Source organism: Asterias rubens, chromosome 11 (assembly GCF_902459465.1).
Source record: "Asterias rubens chromosome 11, eAstRub1.3, whole genome shotgun sequence".
NCBI classification, from domain to species: Eukaryota; Metazoa; Echinodermata; class Asteroidea; order Forcipulatida; family Asteriidae; genus Asterias; species Asterias rubens.
This window is the reverse complement of record NC_047072.1, coordinates 11,606,258-11,625,662: the sequence shown is the minus strand read 5'-3', so window position 1 is coordinate 11,625,662 and position 19,405 is coordinate 11,606,258. Positions and strand designations below refer to the sequence as shown.

At 37.8% G+C, this 19,405-nt stretch overlaps 2 protein-coding genes across 5 annotated transcripts in view; one reads left to right on the top strand and one right to left on the bottom strand.

Moving 5' to 3' along the window:
• Nucleotides 1–3,922, bottom strand: part of LOC117296999 (telomerase protein component 1-like) — a 31,341-nt gene extending 27,419 nt beyond the window's left edge. For 2 of the 4 annotated variants that reach the window (XM_033780110.1, XM_033780113.1), the window contains exons 1-2: nucleotides 3,770–3,922; nucleotides 2,295–2,528 (exon numbers count right to left, since the gene is read on the bottom strand). In XM_033780110.1, the coding sequence (XP_033636001.1) occupies nucleotides 2,295–2,492 (198 nt within the window). In that variant the 5' untranslated portion in view covers nucleotides 2,493–2,528; nucleotides 3,770–3,922. Of the gene's footprint in view, nucleotides 1–2,294; nucleotides 2,529–3,765 lie in introns of all 4 variants that reach the window. The other 2 variants (XM_033780111.1, XM_033780112.1) reach the window with 2 other exon arrangements.
• A 5,772-nt stretch (nucleotides 3,923–9,694) lies between these two features.
• LOC117296309 (sortilin-related receptor-like) lies at nucleotides 9,695–16,405 on the top strand. The gene is made up of 8 exons (XM_033779157.1): nucleotides 9,695–9,917; nucleotides 10,937–11,056; nucleotides 11,843–11,965; nucleotides 12,774–12,896; nucleotides 13,457–13,582; nucleotides 14,380–14,502; nucleotides 15,002–15,124; nucleotides 15,880–16,405. The coding sequence occupies exons 1-8, from the start codon at nucleotides 9,875–9,877 to the stop codon at nucleotides 15,999–16,001; spliced, it is 903 nt and encodes a 300-aa protein (XP_033635048.1). The 5' UTR covers nucleotides 9,695–9,874; the 3' UTR covers nucleotides 16,002–16,405.
• Nucleotides 16,406–19,405: the final 3,000 nt, after the last annotated feature.

Sequence of the window (19,405 nt, the reverse complement as noted above, 5' to 3'; positions counted from 1 at the left end):
CCAATGCCAATATAAAACGGATCAATAATTTTTTCATAATTAAAAGCAAATAATTTTAGACTACGTGTAAAAGTGTAACCAATCTGGGAAGATTACCGTTGGTGCATCATTTTAAAGTTACAGACTTTCCTATTTTTTTATCACAGAATTGGTTCCATTTGATTTTATCCACCCATTACTGCCTTCTGACTATTAATAGCAGGTAATTATTGATTGTTGACATGCACCAAGCAACGGTTGCTAATGGCAACATCATGATCATCGCATATTGCACACACACAATGTATGTAATTGTCCACTCTAGGAAGAATTGTGTGAAGCTTCATTCAAGGGTGGTAGCATCTGTCAACAGAAGCTTAGACCAAGCTAAAGAAAAAAACTGTTTTTTTTTCAAGCTGTGTGGTTTGTTTAATTGAAGGTAGGGTCAAACTCAGGTAAATCCACCAAGGGCAAGCAGATTTAAAAAGAAAAAAAATATATATATTATCTATGCCAGATACTAGTGCTGTTAAAGACACTGGACAACATTGGTAACTGTCAAAGACTAGTCTTTTCACTTGGTGTTTCTCAATATTATATATAGGCATAAAATAACATAATGCAAATTTGAGTTGGTCCTCGAAGTTGCGAGATATGAGGGAAAAAAACACCCTTGTCACACGAAGTTGTGTGCTTTCAGGTGCTTGATCTCGAGACCTAATATTCTAAACCTGAGGTCTTGAAATCAAATTCGTTGAAAATTACCCCTTTCTCGAAAACAACATCACTTCAGTCAGAGGGAGCCGTTTCTCACTATGTTTTATACTATCAGCCTCTACCCATTAATTGTTACCAAGTAAGGTTTCATGCTAATAATTATTTTGAGTAATTACCAAGTGTCCACTGCCTTTAAGTCGCATCCTTTTATTAAACTATTGTGTATTTTACTTTTTTTTCAAAAGACATCAACTCATATGTTAGGAAGTGGTGAATTTAAAGGCAGTGGACACTATTGTTAATTACTCAAAATAATTATTAGCATAAAACCTTACTTGGTGAAGAGTAATGGGGAGAGATTGATGGTACAAAACATTGTGAGAAACCGCTCCCTCTGAAGTGAGATAGTTTTTGAGAAAGAAGTAATTTTCCACGAATTTGATTTCAAGACCTCAGATTTAGAACTTGAGGTCTCGAAATCAACCGTCTAAACACACACAACTTCGTGTGACAAGGGTTTTTTTTCTTTCATTATTATGCCGTCAGGGATGACCACTACACGCAGGCCGATGCCTAAAATATCGCTCCAATGCTTCTGCTTAGATTGTGACTTTTAAGCATTGAGTTTACGTGCTGTGACAGCACGTACATAAAAACTCATGCCTAAAAGTGCTGCCTACATCGTGTCTGTATCACATGTAAAAACTGGAAATTTCAATTGTCATATTATAAGAGCACTGTATTTTCAGATGTGTTTAAAGGAAAGGTAGGCCTACACGTTCTATGGTAATTACTCAAAACAAATAGGCCCTATGAACTTAAAAACTGACTTGGAAACGAGCATTGGAGAGCTGTTGATATTATAAAATATGACCTTTGTTCATTGTCTTGTAACTACCCTCTTGTATCCTGAATGTATTGTTCTAACAGTATGGGTTAATGTTCCATTGAAGATGTTTGTACTTTTTCACTGGTGATGAATAAACGGAGTCTAAGAGCTCCACAAAAAAAAAAAAGATTTTGAGAAAGAGGTAATTTCTCACTAAAATAATAAATGACTTCTGGCCAGAAAGCACACAAATTCGTCAAACAAGGGTGTTTATTTTCTCTCATCATTTTCTCGTAACTTCGATGACCAATTTAGCTCAAATTTTCACAGGTTTGTTATTTTATGCTTCAATTGGGATACACCAAGTAAGAAGAGTGGTCTTTGACAATTACCAAAAGTGTACCTTCCCTTTAACCCGCCTACTGTTGTACCATTCAGACTTTCTTTGTTAAAAAGGGTATGGGTACTTTTTGTAGCACAATTCCAAAACACATTGCCACAGACTTACATTTTGAAGATAATGATAGTAGAAAGCTTCTCTTAAAATATTACTTGCTGAGGCCTGTAGTGTAAGCTTAATACTGTGGTGTTTGAGAGATGAGTTTAAAACAATGTCACCTACAAATAATTTCCGAAAGAAGCTGAGGGGGCACAGCTATTTCAATGATTCCGCTTTCAACTACATGAATACCCTAATGACTTTTAGACTACATGTATTACCCCTGGTAATAGAAAAAACCACTATTCTTTAAAATCGGAGAACGCTTACCTCCTTGATCAAAACTTCCCTCTCGGCGTGAAAATCTTTGAAAGTTGACGACACAAAGATTCTGACGGTCTTCCAGCCGACGCGCTTAATGACAAGTTTCTTCTTTTGTTGTTTGACTTCTATTGTCTTTTGCACGCTATCCCATTGCTGGCTAATGTCAGACGAATAGTCCAAGCTTCGGGACGCCCCACATCCCATGACGGCACGGGTGGTTCAAGAGTTTTACCTGGACTTCTGCAAGTGGAATAATTTTTAAAGATAATTTTGTTTAACCAAATAGAAATGAAAAGTAAATGAATAAAAATACATTTAAAAAAAAATCGTTCCCGGCGTTGGTCGATTTCCAGCGCTGTGTACGAAACAACCGCAGGTTCGAGGGAATTGTTTCTTGTTCGTCTGCTTATAAAACAATGAGTAGTCGGTCGTAATAATCTTTGTATATGACAACAGAACTTCGAGAAAAGGAATAACAATTATACAAATGTACAACAAAACAATTGTTGCACGCTGTGACTGGGGTCGGACAACTTTCCTTATGACGCCACCACTTTTTCACTCATTTTTACAAAAAGGGATATCTCATTAAAGCCATTATACACTTCGGTAAACAGTATTGTCCAAGTCCCACACTTCGTGTATCACAACTTATATATAAAATAAAAATCCTGTGGAAATTTAGGCTCAATCGGACATCGGAGTCGGGAGAAAATAACGGGAAAACCCACTCCTGTTTTCGCGCATTTCGCCGTGTCATGACATGTGTTTATAACAAATCGGTAATTATCGCTAACGAGAATTTATATTGTTTTACCGTTTTCTCAAAAAGTAAAGCATTTCATAGACTAATATTTCAAGAGAAGTCTTTCACCATTACCTTCTGTAAACCCTGTAAATTATTTGTAAATCTGTGAACTTTTTTTTTTTTTTCTGTACTGAAAGGGTCCAATGGCTTTAAGGTAAATTAGATACTATATTATTTCATATCAAATGAAAAAGTGGTGGCGCCATACGGAAACTTTCCCCTGGGGTCCATGGGTTTTGTACACGGGTAAATGGCACCCTCGGCTTCGCCTCGGGTTCCATTTTCCCCCTCGTCGAGTGTACAAAACGCCACAATTGTATTATGTTACCCCATTGACAATGTCACCCCTCCCTAGGAGAGTCGCTCCATAGCAAAGTTGCAACCAGATGTTATTTTTTTAGACTTTAGTTCACAAAATTGAATGTAGTGAAGGGAACTCACCAGGCCTGTAAAGTTAGTTTGTGTAGTTTGTGTTTGGGTAAAAAACGGATAACTTTCCGTATTGCGCCACCACCTTTTCACTCATTTTTACAAAAAGGGATATCTCATTGAGGTAAATCAGATGCTATATTATTTTATATCGCATGAAAAAGTGGTGGCGCCATACGGAAACTTTTCCATAATATTAATTATGTCGCTCAATAAATAAAAAACTACGGTACTACCTACCTACCTCACCTGCAAACTGGTTGATGACGTTTTGATAGAAACAACGATTAGTTATAAACAATCCGGTCCGTGTATGATCAGATCCTTCACAAACTTTTACAAATAAAATCCACGACACTGTACAGGAAAACTAGCTTCCTACCAAAAAATGCATGCCTTTCTGGAGCACAGTAAACACATCAAGTTCCCATTGCGTGGTGACGCAATGTGTTTGTTTGTCGAGTTTCTTTTTGAGTGTGTTTAGCGCAATTTAGGGATGCGCCCAATCATGGGATTTCGCTGCTCATTCTAACACAAAGAGCACATTTCAAACTCCTGGTAGGCTTGCATGAGCATGCGTTTAAAAAGCCTTCCAAGGCGTTTTCATGCAGTATAATTTATTTCCCACAACACAAATCTGAAAGTTCGTATCAAATTAACAAGGAATATTTGATTAGCTTTTAGGATTTACATTCACAATCATGTAGAATTATTTAGAAGTTTTTTATCTGGGTTGTCACTTCCACCACTTTATTAACCCATCCAAATTGGGCAATAACTTGGGCAAATGTGCGCAAAGAAAAGCTTGCGCAAATCCACAATACAAATTGATCAATTAAGTTTAGCGCCCTCCATTGTCGGAAGTCGTTTTGTGTGCTCGCCATACTATTTCTATGGTGCCCGCCTGAACATCTGACGTCACACTTGCTAACGCCAGAAGATTGGCCTCAAAACCGGCGTGTACATGCACCTTTGACCTACATTCATTTTCACACAGATATTATACGCAGTCAAGTTTACGGTGGCTGAGTGTCCGCTAACAAATAAACCCTTTTTCAGTAGGGCGTTAAACGCCCTAAATTACGGCGTTATATAACGCCCTAATTGAGAAATAGGGCGTTATAACGCCCTAATTTTACGGCGTTATAACGCCCTGTAAGGTGTTATAACGCCCTAATTTACGGCGTTATAACGCCCTAATTGAGTAATAGGGCGTTATAACGCCCTAATTTCACGGCGTTATAACGCTCTATTAGGGCGTAATAACGCCCTATACGGCGTTATAACGCCCTAATTTACGGCGTTATAACGCCCTAAAGTACTACTTATCAATGTTCATTCAAATTGATGCGTATTTTAAAAACCTTTTAAAGTCACACGTGGTCTCCGACACCTTTTATACTCTTTGTATGACCGTGATGAGCATGTTGAACATGTTGGGCAACTCGTATTAGTTGTAAATAAGGAACACGTTGCCTTGGATTGGACGAGTTGATCTATAAAAAGCGTTTGTAACCGTTTGTTATAACATGCATATGGGTAGAAAGATGTTTTAAAAGTAGAATACAATGATCCATACAAATTTGCCTCGAAATTGCGTGGTTTTCCTTTTACTCTGCGAACTAACACGGTCGGCTATTAATTGTTGGAGTCAAAAATTAGACTCCCATAAAAAAATGGCCGACCGTGTTAGTCACACACGGTAAATGAAAACTGCACATTTTGCGAGGCTTGTTGGGTGGATCATTGTATTCTACTTTTTAACAACATGTTTCTATACCCATATGCATTTTACAACAAACGGTTACAAACGCTTTTCAAAGACCAACTATAGACCGATCCAATGTTTTTAGTTATCTTGTTCAAGTTTTGTAAAGTGTTTTATACTATTTTCTTCATAAGTTAAGGGCTAAAGCGTGTTATTATTCTATTCTTCCACAAGATGTTTTCCAAAAGGGAGAAGTTTGGAAGTCTTTTTAATAGTAATTTTATTATGCCAAAGAATTCAGAAAAAATATGAAAACTTGTAGATTTAGCACCCGTTTTAAAAAACAAAATATGGGGATAGCATACAAATTATTATTTCTTAAATAATTTCCACAGAAACGACGCCTATCGAGTATCGATTAATGTTAGCATAAAACCATCAGCTAAAAGCAAGGTCCATGGTGACAATCATTTTTCTAGTCCTTATAATAATATGTCAAGTACATATATAGCAAGAATAAAAAAATATAAAAAAATAAAACTCACAGTTAAATTATAAGCACTTTTATTTTCTGGAAACACTTTGTGCTTAAAAAACCGTGCGACAGAAAGGGTTCTATGTAAGGGCAAAATTGTGTGATGCACTCATAAATAATAGATAGAGTCCCGATGAAAGGAAACCTCTGGTGCAAATTTTTACTGCGTTATGGAATTCTTTCAGAGCAAATTTGAACCGTGATGGGATTAATGGTCTGTACATTCCAAATAGAAATGTGCTGCTCAGTCAGAAGGGTAACTTACTTTTGGGATTGATTGATTGAATGTCACCGAAAATCAGGAATTAACCGAAACCCAATTCCTGTCCCCAAAAAAACTACAGACCCATATAATCATGTAATAAAAATAATTAGAAGATTTGAGATTTCGACAACATTCCAATCGGAAATGTACTAAATACAATGGCAATACGGCAATTGATATCGTTTTAATGTGAGTTTTTAAACTTGTAGTATTTTCTCCAGGATTCTACTCCACCCCCCCCCCCCCCCAACCGATAAAAGCTGTGGCACTGTTTGCACCAATGAACAACTTCCTTTCGTCTTTCCTCATGGGGGGGGGGGAGGGCAGCGGATGACAATCATGAAAATGTCTAAACATTAAAAAAACAAAAAAAACAAAATGGGGGGAAAAAATCACTTCATCAAGGGAGGCTAGCTATTTTTTTTTTAATTTTTATAAGGCGTATAGGGCGTTATTACGCCCAACGCCCTAATGGGGCGTTATTGCTAAACAATTTGATAAGGCAAAAGGTGACCTGGAAAGTTGTACAAAGCGTTTTTCATATTAAGCCACGGTCCGAAATTTCATCCATGAACATTGATGGTCACTCCGTTGATGATCCACATAAGATTGTCGAACACTTCAATACCTATTTATTACCACATACGACACAGAAACACTTTGGTTTGATCAACAGAGTGGCCTGAGCAGCCTTTTATTTTTATTTTTTTTATAAAACTTAACCAGATCTCCGGCAGTTGCCTGCCATCCGCAAGATCTTCTAATGTGTTTAATGCAAACCAATAAGCTGAATTGATTCCCGGTAGTCGCATCACCCGCGAAATCAAAAGTAATAAATAAAGCAATTAAAGCCAAACTGATTTCCGGCAGTTGCATAAATCCGCGAAATCAACAACAGTAAATCAACCAATAGCAAAACTGACCTCCGGCCGTAGCTAAATCCGCGAGGTCGCCAAAACTACTACTGCATACAGGTTTCCGGACCGCTAAACCAAAAGCGTTAAAATAAAAGGTTTGCAAAGGAACTTGAAATTAAAGCAAATATAGCACAGTTAAATAAACAGCACATATTCCTCGGTTGTTGGCAAATTAAGCCAAAGCGCCTAAAATACGGTTCATCCCGTCAACGCAGAATACCATAGTTATAATAATGATAATACATTAATTTTAACAAAGACCCCAAAGTAGCAAATTGTAACAGCTGAATGAATATACCTGAGGACTATTGAGGTGTAAACAATGAAATACCGCCACACGGTCATCGCGATGACCGCCGCCAAAATAGCCTCAAGATTAATTCAGTTGGGTATAACTTTTATGGAAATAAAGTGCGTAGTGCATCATCAAAATTAGAAATCAAGAAATGACAAGCTGTGTTAGAAAGGTGGATGCCGTCGTGGATAAATAATTCACAAATCGACCACACTATTTGAGGATGGTTAATCAAACCACCGGGCGACGACCTAAACAGACCACCTACAATACGAATGATGGCCCGCCTCGCCAGCTCAACCTTGTTTTGTTTGATCGCCCCAGTATGGGCAACTCGTGGTAAAATTTCAGACCACAAAATTATGGCGTGCGGCAAAAGTTCTCTGGTGCCCGACAGCAACCGATGAATGTCATGCAATATGCATTTCTTTGGCACCTTGCCGAGGTCATTTGATCCCACATGAAGAATGATGGCGTCTGGATTGGAGTTTTCGCGAGACCACGTGTGTTGTAGAAAATCTCCAAACTGCTCAATGTGGAGTCCCCGCCTCCCAAACCATTGCACCTTCAAGCCGGGTATGAGTGAAGCAACCCTCACACCTATGCGCGATGCCCAATGTACAAAAGAGTCGCCAATAACCCACACCACAGGCTCACCGTGGTGTGGGGTTGCTCATAAAGGAGACAGAATGAAAGAAAACAAATTAAAATGGGGTTGTAATACTAAAATCAAATCCACACAAAAGCATTAACAAAAATAAAAACAAAAAACTGAGTAGGGGCAGGCTTTTTACAAAGTAAAGCCGGGGTCAATACGAATGTAGCGGCTATAGGCGTTGGACTTCCAACGCCCCATAGCTCCCCATAGCTTGAATATCCGCCCCGGGAATACCTGACATTGCTGCAGAGATGGCTGCCCCAATACGAAATGAATGCGAAGAAAAACGCATGTCACCAAGACCAACAAAATCCAGAGAACGCTGAAGAACCGCAGTGTGACTGGGTCTCCATTGAAGTGTGAAAAGAAGCTTGAGCAATGCGGACGCAGAACGCTCAAAAACTGCCCCGCAGCTCGAACAGGGCAAAGCGCAAAATCGCCCCGTGAACACTCGGGAATCGTAATGAAGCAACCCCGACCATACTGATCGGTTTTTGAAAACCTAACATTGAGCACCACTACCCGCCCAGTGGGCGCAACCTGCAAGGAAACTTGGCAGTGAATTCGCCAACACGTAAAAAACCCAAAGAAAGCGAACAGCAATGCCGCTCTAAAGAGCTGTGCTTCAAACTGGTTAGTGCAAATGGAATCCAAAGCAGGCACAATGCGTCACAAAATACTGAAAGTAATGGGACGGCGTAAGTCGCGGCGACTGTTCAGCCGCCGACTACCCTCTAACAGACGCTTAACAAGAAAATGTTTGGTTATGTCGGGTGACCCAGCCAAACGCAAACACGATGCAAAACCTGAAACGTAAGACGCAATGGTGGTAGAAGCATACTCATTAATTGACAAAAATGCAATAAATTGAACAAGTGATTGTAAAGATGAGAAAAGGGGATCACCAAAGCCATGCAGTGTACAAAATTCCTGGTAAAGGTTCCAAGCCCGTCGATAAAGCGAGTGGGTACGAGGTGCCAACCAATGTTGCAGCAATTCATGCACTTCTAGCTAGCTGAAGGCGCTCCACAGGTTGCCTGGCAAGGGGGTCATAACGGGGTCTGCCCCGGGTGCCAACCGGCGAAAACGGTCCATCTGGAAACGGGAAAGAGCATCAGCAATAGAATTATCAACCCCCGGGACATGACGAGCCTTGAAGTGGATATCCAATTCAAGACAACGCAAAACCAAGAAACGAACCAACTTCATTATCTTTGCACAATGTGAGGTTTGACGATTTATAATAATCGCTACTACCGCTTCGATGTCACACCAAAAAATTACTCTCTTCCCCTGCAAATGCTGCCCCCACAAGCGTTGGGCCAGGGTAACTGGGAACAGTTCTAGAAATGCAATCGACAATTTAGATGCCTTTATTGAACCTGGCCAATAGTCTAGGTTCCTAGACCATTGGTGTTGCGTGGTCACACACAACCAACGTTCCGATTATGCACGGCAAAAACTGTACACGCTTGTAATCAGAGAAACAGAGCGCCCGCTAGCGTTCTTTCATTACAAGCGTGTACAGTTTTTGCCGTGCATAATCGGAACGTTGGTTGTGTGTGACCACGCAACACCAATGGTCTAGGAACCTAGACTACCTGGCCAAACGGCCCCCTAAGATCAACTTCCATCAAAAAACGCCCCAAAGCCTAATTCTGCAGATGCATCGGTGAACAAAAGGATTTGAAACTCTGCATGGTGGCGGAGTGGTTTAACCTAGTTATATTCCATGTCAAGGTTGTTGCTGTTGTTATAATAATGATGACGTGAGTTGTGCAGCCATTAATTTTTCCTAGAAATTTAACAACAGTCTATGTTCCTGTGTATTCATGAAACATCACGAGTTCCGGTTTGCCCGACCGTGTCGTTCATGTACATGATCAATCCGTCAATACACACACTAGAAATGTATGAGATCTTGCAACAAAATGACCGTCAAAATCATTTTCGTTTTTTTCTGTAGCTGTGATGGTTTTTGCTCAATGCGTGTACAATGTATGCGGGCAGACAGGTAAAGATATTCTATTAGTACTGAATACGGTTCTCCATGTTTTATCAGTCGGCGTTGATGGCGCACCAATTTCGTTTTAAAACTGAATTTCTTATATTGCGTTTGAGTCTGTCTATTTTACGGTCTATACAAAAGTACGTGTGGACTACATTCATGTGATATTGATGTATTATTATTGTTTTGTTGTTGTTGTTGTTGATGTTGATGTTGTTGTTGTTGTTGTTGTTGTTGTTGTTGTTGTTGTTGTTACTGTTGTTGTTGTTGTTGTTGTTGTTGTTGTTGTTGTTGTGTTGTTGTTGTCAGCGACCAGACTACTCATTATTTATTCATTTGGAAGTGTGAAAGAAGGAGAAGTTATAGCAACATTCGTGCAAACATAGAGTTTCATAACTGTAATTCACAATGGAATGTTAGCGATTGTAATGATTATTTAGTTGATTAATATGTAATTTCTGTTTTTAAAGTGTAAACAAATTCTTTTCCGCACCTTGTTTACCTTAGATGGTGTGGTTTGATCTACATGGCCTTTCAGTGATTTGCGTAAAAATTAGACTCTGACTCCGCATTTCAGGGTTTTAAATCAAAATTGTCGATACAAAGTAAGATCAATTAAAGACAGTGGACACTATTGGTAATTGTCAAAGACCAGTCTTCTCACTTGGTGTATCTCAAATATACATAAAATAATAAACCTGTGAAATTTGAGCTCAATCGGTCGAAGTTGCGAGATAATAATGAGAGAAAAACACCCTTGTCACACGAAGTTGTGTGCTTTTAGATGGTTGATTTCGAGACCTCAAACTTTTTAAACTTGAGGTCTCGAAATCAAATTCGTGGAAAACTACTTCTTTCTCGAAAACCATGGCACTTCAGAGGGAGCTGTTTCTCACAATGTTTTATACCATCAACCTCTCCCCATTACTCATTACCAAGTAAAGTTTTATGCTAATAATTATTTTGAGTAATTACCAATAGTGTCCACTGCCTTAAAGTAAACATTATTTGTATTTTCTTCTCAGCGGCTTGCATAGCTGGTTTGGGTGATTATCAATGCAATAATGGACATGGATGCTACTACAGTTTCCAGAAGTGCGACTCTTATAATGAATGTGATGACAAATCAGATGATCTGAACTGTGGTAAGTATTGTTTGGAGGACCAAAAGTGGACAACGCAATTTTCAAAATCTTCATTTGGAATTTACCGAGTTTAGACAACCCAAATTTCCAAATTTGTACTAGCAGAAATTTGGATTTTACTTTTTGGACCAAACCAAATTTCCGAATTTCTACTAGCAGAATTTTGGATTTTACTTTTTGAACCAAACCAAATTTTCCACTTTTTACTACTATATTATTTGGTTTGGACAAAAAAGTAAAGTCCAAATTTCTGATAGTACAAATTTGGGTTGTCTACTTTTCGACCGCCAGTCACTGGCAAAAAGTAAATTCAAAATTTCTGCTAGCAGAAAATGAAGATTTTGAAAAAATGGCTGCACTTGAAAGTAAATTCTCATTTTCTACTATCAAAAAAATTGAAAATTGCGTTGTCCAATTGTTTTGGTCCTCCATAGTATTGCCTTGGTATAATACTGAAGTAACATAATATTGATCGTTCCCACACAATATGAGTTGTTTTAAGGCTGGGTCTGTACTTGTACGTATGCAAGAAAAAACAAAGAACAAAAACCAAGTTAATCCTCAATTCCATTCGATGTGGGGGTGACTAAGATCCATCGAGTTATTTTCCATTCAAATAATTATAAACACCGCATCTTACACTTGCATCAATTTCTGAACGTTCGCCATTAGGAAAACAAGACTCGATAGCGACATTTTCACTGCGCGACTGCCGCCAATATCGAAAATATTGCATTTTTTGTGTGAACACGCTTTCTGTTTTTTCTCCCATTGACTGATTTTTAGAAAAGTGTAACATTTACAACACGTTCTACTGCCCGTCATCTCGTCAATGTGTTTCAAAGGATAAGGTATGCGATGGCAGTCAGGATTGCCTCAATGGTGAAGACGAAGATGTCACTTATTGTTGTATGTATTGAGTTTTGTTGTTACTATCTGTTTATGATTGGGAAAGGCACACAATATTTTTGGTCTTAAAATAATATTGCGTGGTATAGTATTACTGGCATATTCGTCCCTCGCGGATAAAGTCTGGTGTTTCCTCGCTCCTGTGATAGGTTAGCTATTTAATAATAAATAATATAAATAATAATATCGAAGTCTTATATAGCGCACGTATCTACCAAACAAGGTACTCAAGGCGCTGAGTATACACAAACTTTCAGAACGATAGGTAATTGCAGTGATGAATTTTGAGACCCAATTATTTAGCACCTTAAAAGTTTACAAGGTGCAATACAGCATGAAGCCACAGCTTTCTTTTTGAAAAGTGCACTGGGTTCTTTTACATTCGTTACACAACACATGGGACCAACGGCTTTACGTCCCATCCGAAGGACGAAGCAATGGTTAAGTGTCTTGCTTAAGGACACAAGTGTCACGGCTGGGACTTCGAACCCACACTCTGATCAGAAACACCAGAGTTTGAATTCGGTGCTGTTAACCGCACGACCAGGACACGTCCACTTAGGGAAATAATTCAATTATTTGACAACTAAATGAGCCCAAATATTTCTAGATGTTAGTTGGGTATGCCACCCAGAAGCCACTTAGAGTTGAAAATTGTGGGGAAATGCGTAGAAAATAACATTACATTGGTTTGATCTATGGCCCGCCGTTTTGCGTATAATATGGCTCTGATCGCAAGTTCAGGGTTTTAAATAAAAACAAATCGAGACGTAGTCAGATCAAAACATTATTGTCCATTTCTTCTCAGCTATACATTGTGTGTCTGGTGTGGGTGACTATCAATGCAATGATGGCAATGGATGCTACAGTGACTTTGACAAATGCAACTATTATAATACATGTGATGACAAATCGGATGACTTGAACTGTGGTAGGTATGGCCTTGGTAAAAACCAACTTCGAAAGTACACAACTTTTTACAGTAAACAGAAAATTATAAAAATCGAATATCAGCATTCACTTTCAATAAGTGCACACCTTTCGAAGTGTCCTAAATAATAACTCAATAATCATCGGGTAAATCTAACCCTCAATTCCATTCGATATGGGGTGTCCAAATAAGACCCATCGAGTTAGTCTCCCTTCAAATAAAAAAAAACCGGTTTTACACTTGTATCAATTTCTGAACGTCCGCGTATAGTATAGGATGCAACAATTCCAAGACTCAATTGAGCCGTCGACATTTTAACTGTGCGACTGCTGGGCTATTTCAGATGTCATGGTGTAAGTTAGCTACCAACAGAAGTAGTAACCTGGTTGGCGAGGTAGTAATCAGTGTTTGATAAGTATTTACTTTCACTGACCCTTTGCTGTTGTTAACTACTAACAGAAATGTGGAGTATCGGGTGCACCGCCGCTATAATATCGAAAATGTTAGAATTTCTGGTAAGCACGCTTTTTGTTTATTCTCCCAATTGACTGATTTATTAGATAGTTGTACCGGTACCTTGTCTTTCTACTGCCCGTCATCTCGTCAATGTGTATCAACGTTTATGGTCTGTGATGGCAATCTGGATTGCCTCAATGGTGAAGACGAAGGCGAACCTGCCGGTTGTCGTATGTATTGAGCTTTATTGTATCTGTTTATGCTCGACTGCTTCAATTGCAACTGAAAATCACAAACAAAAACAACTTCTGGATGGAAACGTGGCAAATTTACCCTTCCCATTGTTCAAATTAAAGTCCAATCTGGGAAAAATTTCATAGCGCTGCTTAACGGTAAGCTTAATTTGCGTGCTTATTTGATCTATGATATTTAGTGATTTGCATTTAAATTAGGCTTTTGACGCATTTTATTCATGCATTATTTTCAGAAACGTATATTATTAGTATTGTGTGTATGTATTGCATTTTAATGCAAAGAAATTTTCCTCCGTGATGGCACAACCATTATAGATGAATTGAATTGAATTAAATTGATTAATAGGCAGTGGACACTTTTGGTAAATACTCAAAATAATTATAAGCATAAAACCTTACTTGGTAACGAGTAATGGGGAGCTGTTGAAAGTATAAAACATTGTGATTACAGCTCCCTCTGAAGCGAAGTAGTTTTCGAGAAAGAAGTATTTTTCCACAAATTTGATTTTGAGACCTCAGATTTAGAATTTGAGGTCTCAAAATCATGCATCTGAAAGCACACAACCTCGTGTGACAAGGGTGTGTTTTCTTTAATTAATATCTTGCAACTTTGACGACCGATTGAGCTCAAATTTCCACAGGTTTGTTATTTTATACAGATACAGCAAGTGAGAAGACTGGTCTTTGACAATTACCAATAGTGTCCACTGCCTTTTAAACAAAACTTTCGATTTATAAATTTGATCAAATATTCTGTCATTTTGTGTCACCAGTTACGCCCTGTACGGATGGTACTGGTGGTGTTCAATGCAATGATGGAAATGGATGCTACGATTTGGGTCAAAAGTGCGACGTTTTTAATGAATGTGATGATAAATCAGATGAATTGGGCTGTGGTGAGTAATGTCTTAATTATAAAAACAGTTTTAAATTCACTCTGAGCTTATTGTAAATTAATTACTACTATATATATCTAATTTTTTTTGTAGTCTAATACTGATGTGTAATAAGCAAGTTGTACTGCGAAAAAGAATTACCCCAAGTAAAAAGACCCTGGTGTGAGACTCGAACCCAAGATCATTGCTTAATAATAAAGCAGATAAGCAGTCCGTGCCGCTTTAAACCCACAGCATTATCTTTTACATTCAATTGATCATGTCCGTTGAGAGAGAAGGCAATCCAAATCCTATACTTCACAGTGGTTACTGCAAACAATGAGAATTAAAGTAATGTGGTTTTCTCATAGAATCATCGACATAACACAAATTTGTTTTTAAAGCTGTTTAAATGTTAAAACATTTTCATTAACTGTGAAACTGCCGCCACTATCCAAGTTTTTAAACATTTTTTTTAAAGCACGCTTTTTGTTTATTTTCCCAATTGACTGATTATTAGATAAAGGTTGCAACCATCCTCACTATTTCGTCTGCCCGTCAAATCTTCAATGTATAGACAGGAACCTCGTCTGTGATGGCCATCTGGACTGCCTCAATGGTGACGACGAAGACGCAACTTATTGTATGTATTAATTTTAAATATTTTATCTGTTTATTCTTGACACTACAATAATCCACGAAGGAGAAAACTTGGGCCTGCTAAGAGGAAACTTAAAAGAAAAGAAAAAAGACTCATTAGCATTATTTCTTCGATTGGACAGACTGGCCACTGAAAAAATATAGAAGACAACTGCAAGCGTAATTCAATTCTGAAGAGTATTTTAAAATTCATGTGTATTAGCTTGTTGTCGTAAGTTTTGAGAACAGAAAGAGATCTACAAACCGCTCTCCCGTGTTAGAACCAAACTCCACATAATTACTTTATTTGAAGTGAACATGAAACACGCTTTTATCAAATCTGACTGTTCATGGTGTTTAATTTTGAGTACGCAAGCACCTGACACTTTGTATTATGCAACCAGATTGCAGAATTCAAATGGTGGGACTTCAGTGTTTGTTACATGATCAACGCAAGAACATACCGGTTGTCAATTAAATAAACTTGATTTTGCCCCAAATGTTACAATATCAATTGAAACTAAAACCCATTGTATATTATTATAACATAAACGTTTGGTAAAACACCCTTTTACTAACTTGGTGTTTCTCAACATATTTTTCAAAAACATGCACATATTTTGGTCTCAATTTTGGTCAAAACACCCTTATTTCAGAATGATGCCAGAAATTCCTCATGCCTCATATGGAGTCTTTCTCAGATTCAGTTTATTAAAACTGTTATTTTTATAATTTTCTAAAACTGATCGTTTCTTCCAGGCCCCACTATTTGGAACTATTGGAGTAGAGGTCAGATGGCAGGAATGGTCATCGGTTTTGTCATCTATCTTGTCACTGTCATCGTCATGGTCGTTGTAGTGCACAAGAGATGCAAGAAGTAATCATGGAAACCACCAATGCCTTAGTTTAATCTGTGCGCGATCACCAAAACAAGAAAGTTGATCCATTTATTACAACACCTTCAATAGAGCTCACTCCATGATGGTCGCAGTTTGCAAGTAAGGTGCGACAAACACATAGGCAACACATTTGTATTGGCACTTGTCTTCTTCAAATTGTAAATGTTTTTCCTTCCAATAAAGCAACATAGACTTTTGCTGGAGGAACGAACCCTCTTTTGTATTAGTACTGTTATTGAATGTTTATTATATTCTAATAATAATATATTAGCCTTGCAATACGACCGTGTGGTATCAACCAGAATAGTTATTGTAATAAAGACACTGGACACCTTAATAGTAACGGTCAAAGACCAGTCTTCTCACTTGGTTTATCTCACCATATGCATAACATAACGAACCTGTCAAAATTTGGGCTCAATTGGTCGTCGATAATTGATCGTAATAACGAAAGAAAAAACACCCTTGTCACACAAAGTTGTGTGCTTTCAGAAGCTTGATTTCGAGACCTCAAAATCTAATTCTGAGGTCCCGAAATCAAATTCGTAAAAAATTACTTCTTTGCTCGTAAACTTCAGAGTGAGCCGTTTCTCACAATGTTTTATACCATCAACAGCTCCCTGCCATAACTCGTTACAAAGTCAGGTTTTAAGCAAATAATTGAGTAATATTATACCAACACTGCCTTACATAGTTCCAACCTATTCTGTCTTTACATCAGACTCGAAAACATTTCTTTTTAAAAGACATTATCTTTTGAATCATTGTATTCTTTTTATTTATTGCCTTTTCTTGTGGTGTGATATTTTTTATTTTTTATTTTTGTATTATTGTACAATGAGATCTTGGTTTTTGTTTGCTATAAATCTCTTTTTAGCTTAATTTGTTATAATATGTATACAATTCTGCACAGCGTTTTGAGATTTTTTTATGTAAGACGCTTTATCAAAATTAAATATAATATTATTATTTAAAAGAAGAGACAGACGGGAACTAGCTTACTGTGAAACTATTAAAACCAAACTGTACATTGAAATCCAACACTATAAGGAATTCAAAGTCGGAGAACCAAAGACACATTCCATTATGTACTTTTAGCTCCTATATTAATTTCAAGGCAAGAAAATAAAATGCTTACAAAGCTGATTAAACATCAAGGGTCTGTGAAAGATATTTGTTTCAGTGAAATCGGAGAAGCACGTTTTTTTTTTTTTTTTTAGGGGGGGGGGAAGGCAATTTAAGTGTATGTTGGTGCCTTTTTGTATTTTATACTAATGCAGTTTTCCATATTATACATCAGCAAAAGTTTTATGTCATGTCGGGCTGAAATATCGAGACTAATTTAGTTTACGCACAAGTAGTAGTCGCTGTCGTATTAACTGTACATGATCTAGTGATTTGTCAGTGTTAATTTATCTAAAGCCAAGACGCAAACTTTTCTCACAAATTCTTCATACAATCAAGTTTGGGGGTTCACATTTCAACAGAAATAAAAGTAAATGTCTTTATTACTTTTAAGGGACCATTTAGAGTGTTATTTACTGGTAAGTATGGAATGTATATGCTTCCTTAAAGACACTGGACACTATTGGTAATTGTCAAAGACCATGAGTCTTCGTATCTCAACATATGCATAAAATAACAAACTTGTGAAAATTTGAGCTCAATCGGTCGTCGAAATTGCGAGAGAATAATGGAAGCAAAAACACACCATTGTCGCACAAGTTGTGTGCTTTCAGATGCTTGAATTCCAGACCGATCAGCTGAGGTATTGAATTAAAGTTGAAATATTTTACTGAGAAATTACTTCTTTCTCAAAAAAACTACGTTATTTCAGAAGGGAGCCGTTTCTCACAATGTATTATACTATCAAGCTGCGCAGCAGCTCTCCATTACTCGTTACCAAGTAAGTTTTTATCCTAGTTATTATTTTGAGTATTACCAACAGTGTCCGTGCCTTTAAAAGGTAAAGTCATATTAAATTGGTAATGATCACCACTAAAGTAAAATTGCGTAGTTTTTAGTATCCGAAAATATCTTTAGACTTGCTGGTATTAATGGTAAGCATCTATAGTAGTTATGAACAACGTGGTGTCAATGGAACCTCTTCAATAGAAGTTGTACGCTCATGAGTCTTGTGAAATTGGTTCATCACTGTAAAAAAAAAAAAAAAAAAACATAGACGCGAGGGCAAACCCTAAACTGGTGCTATTTGGGCGACGGTTGAAGCTTCGCATGGTGTGGTCATGGTAAATAAACTTGCGGGTAAAAATACAACCCAATCCAATTCAATAATAATATGATGTTTACTCTTTTTTGGAAAATAGTACAATGAGAATTGATCAGTATATAATATATACTTGACGTGCCATTTTTATGACGTTTTTGTCCTTGTGCCCTTTTGTGCCTTTGCTATGTTTATTGTCTGGATCGCCTTTATCTAGTGATTATTTTCGCTTTTTGGTTATCCGCAGGCTTGTTCTCTGTGTTGTCTTATTTTTTTTATTGCTTATTCTTTGTATGTACTGTTTGCCTGGAAATAAATAAAAAAAAAAAAAAAAAAAAATCTATATAAAAATATGTTATACATCTATATAAAGGTAACAGAATCAAAACGCGCATACAAGTCACACACAATCAAAGCAAATGATAAGTAGTAACTAGGAATTAACTATAGGCTTAGCTACCAAAAAGGAGCAAAAGCATGAGGCTGTTATAGAGTAAGCCGAGGCCTTTGATACGAGTGTTGGCTCTGCAGAGTTAAGAATCGGACAAGTGAAGTCTCGATGTTTCCAACAGTATACATGGCCGTTTTCAGGAGGGGACACGAGCTATATCCTGATGAAGACAAGCAGGCTTTACTCTTAAAAACGTCGAGACCGACTCGGCTCTACCTCACTGCCAATACTATGTTTACATTAGAGCATGGGCGTCAATCGGGGGAGGGGAAGGGGGACATCTCCCAACTCTCCCCTAAAATGTCTTGTCTTGGTCCATCCTTGACGATGCTGGTGATGATAGGGATGAAACGCCGTCAAGATATTACAAGACTATATTTGAGTTGTTTTTAGGTACAGTAACCATGATAGCAACAATAGGTGCAACAATAGGCATTAGTTCCAACATCTAGAAGGGGGCACATCACCCCTCAGAGAGCATCTACGTCCTAATTCAATTCCAGGGGCCCTAAAGCGGGACCCGAACCCCACGCCGTAAATGTCTTGCCCCCCCCCCCCCCATCTTTCAAGACTAATTGACGCCCCTGCGTTAGAGTTGTGGTTTTGCTTTACGGGTAAGTGTGTTGGTTTATAGTTTTTCTTCTAATGTTGATGCTCGGAGCTCACCCGTAGTTTAGTCTACTAGCTGATGTGCTCTTTTAGAACCAT

Coding starts and splice junctions, on each gene's coding strand:
- LOC117296309 (XM_033779157.1), top strand. CDS start 9,875: ATGGTTTTTGCTCAATGCGTGTACAATGTATGCGGGCAGACAG. Junction 9,918..10,936: donor CAATGTATGCGGGCAGACAG/GTAAAGATATTC, acceptor TTTTCTTCTCAG/CGGCTTGCATAGCTGGTTTG. Junction 12,897..13,456: donor ATCGGATGACTTGAACTGTG/GTAGGTATGGCC, acceptor CTGATTTATTAG/ATAGTTGTACCGGTACCTTG.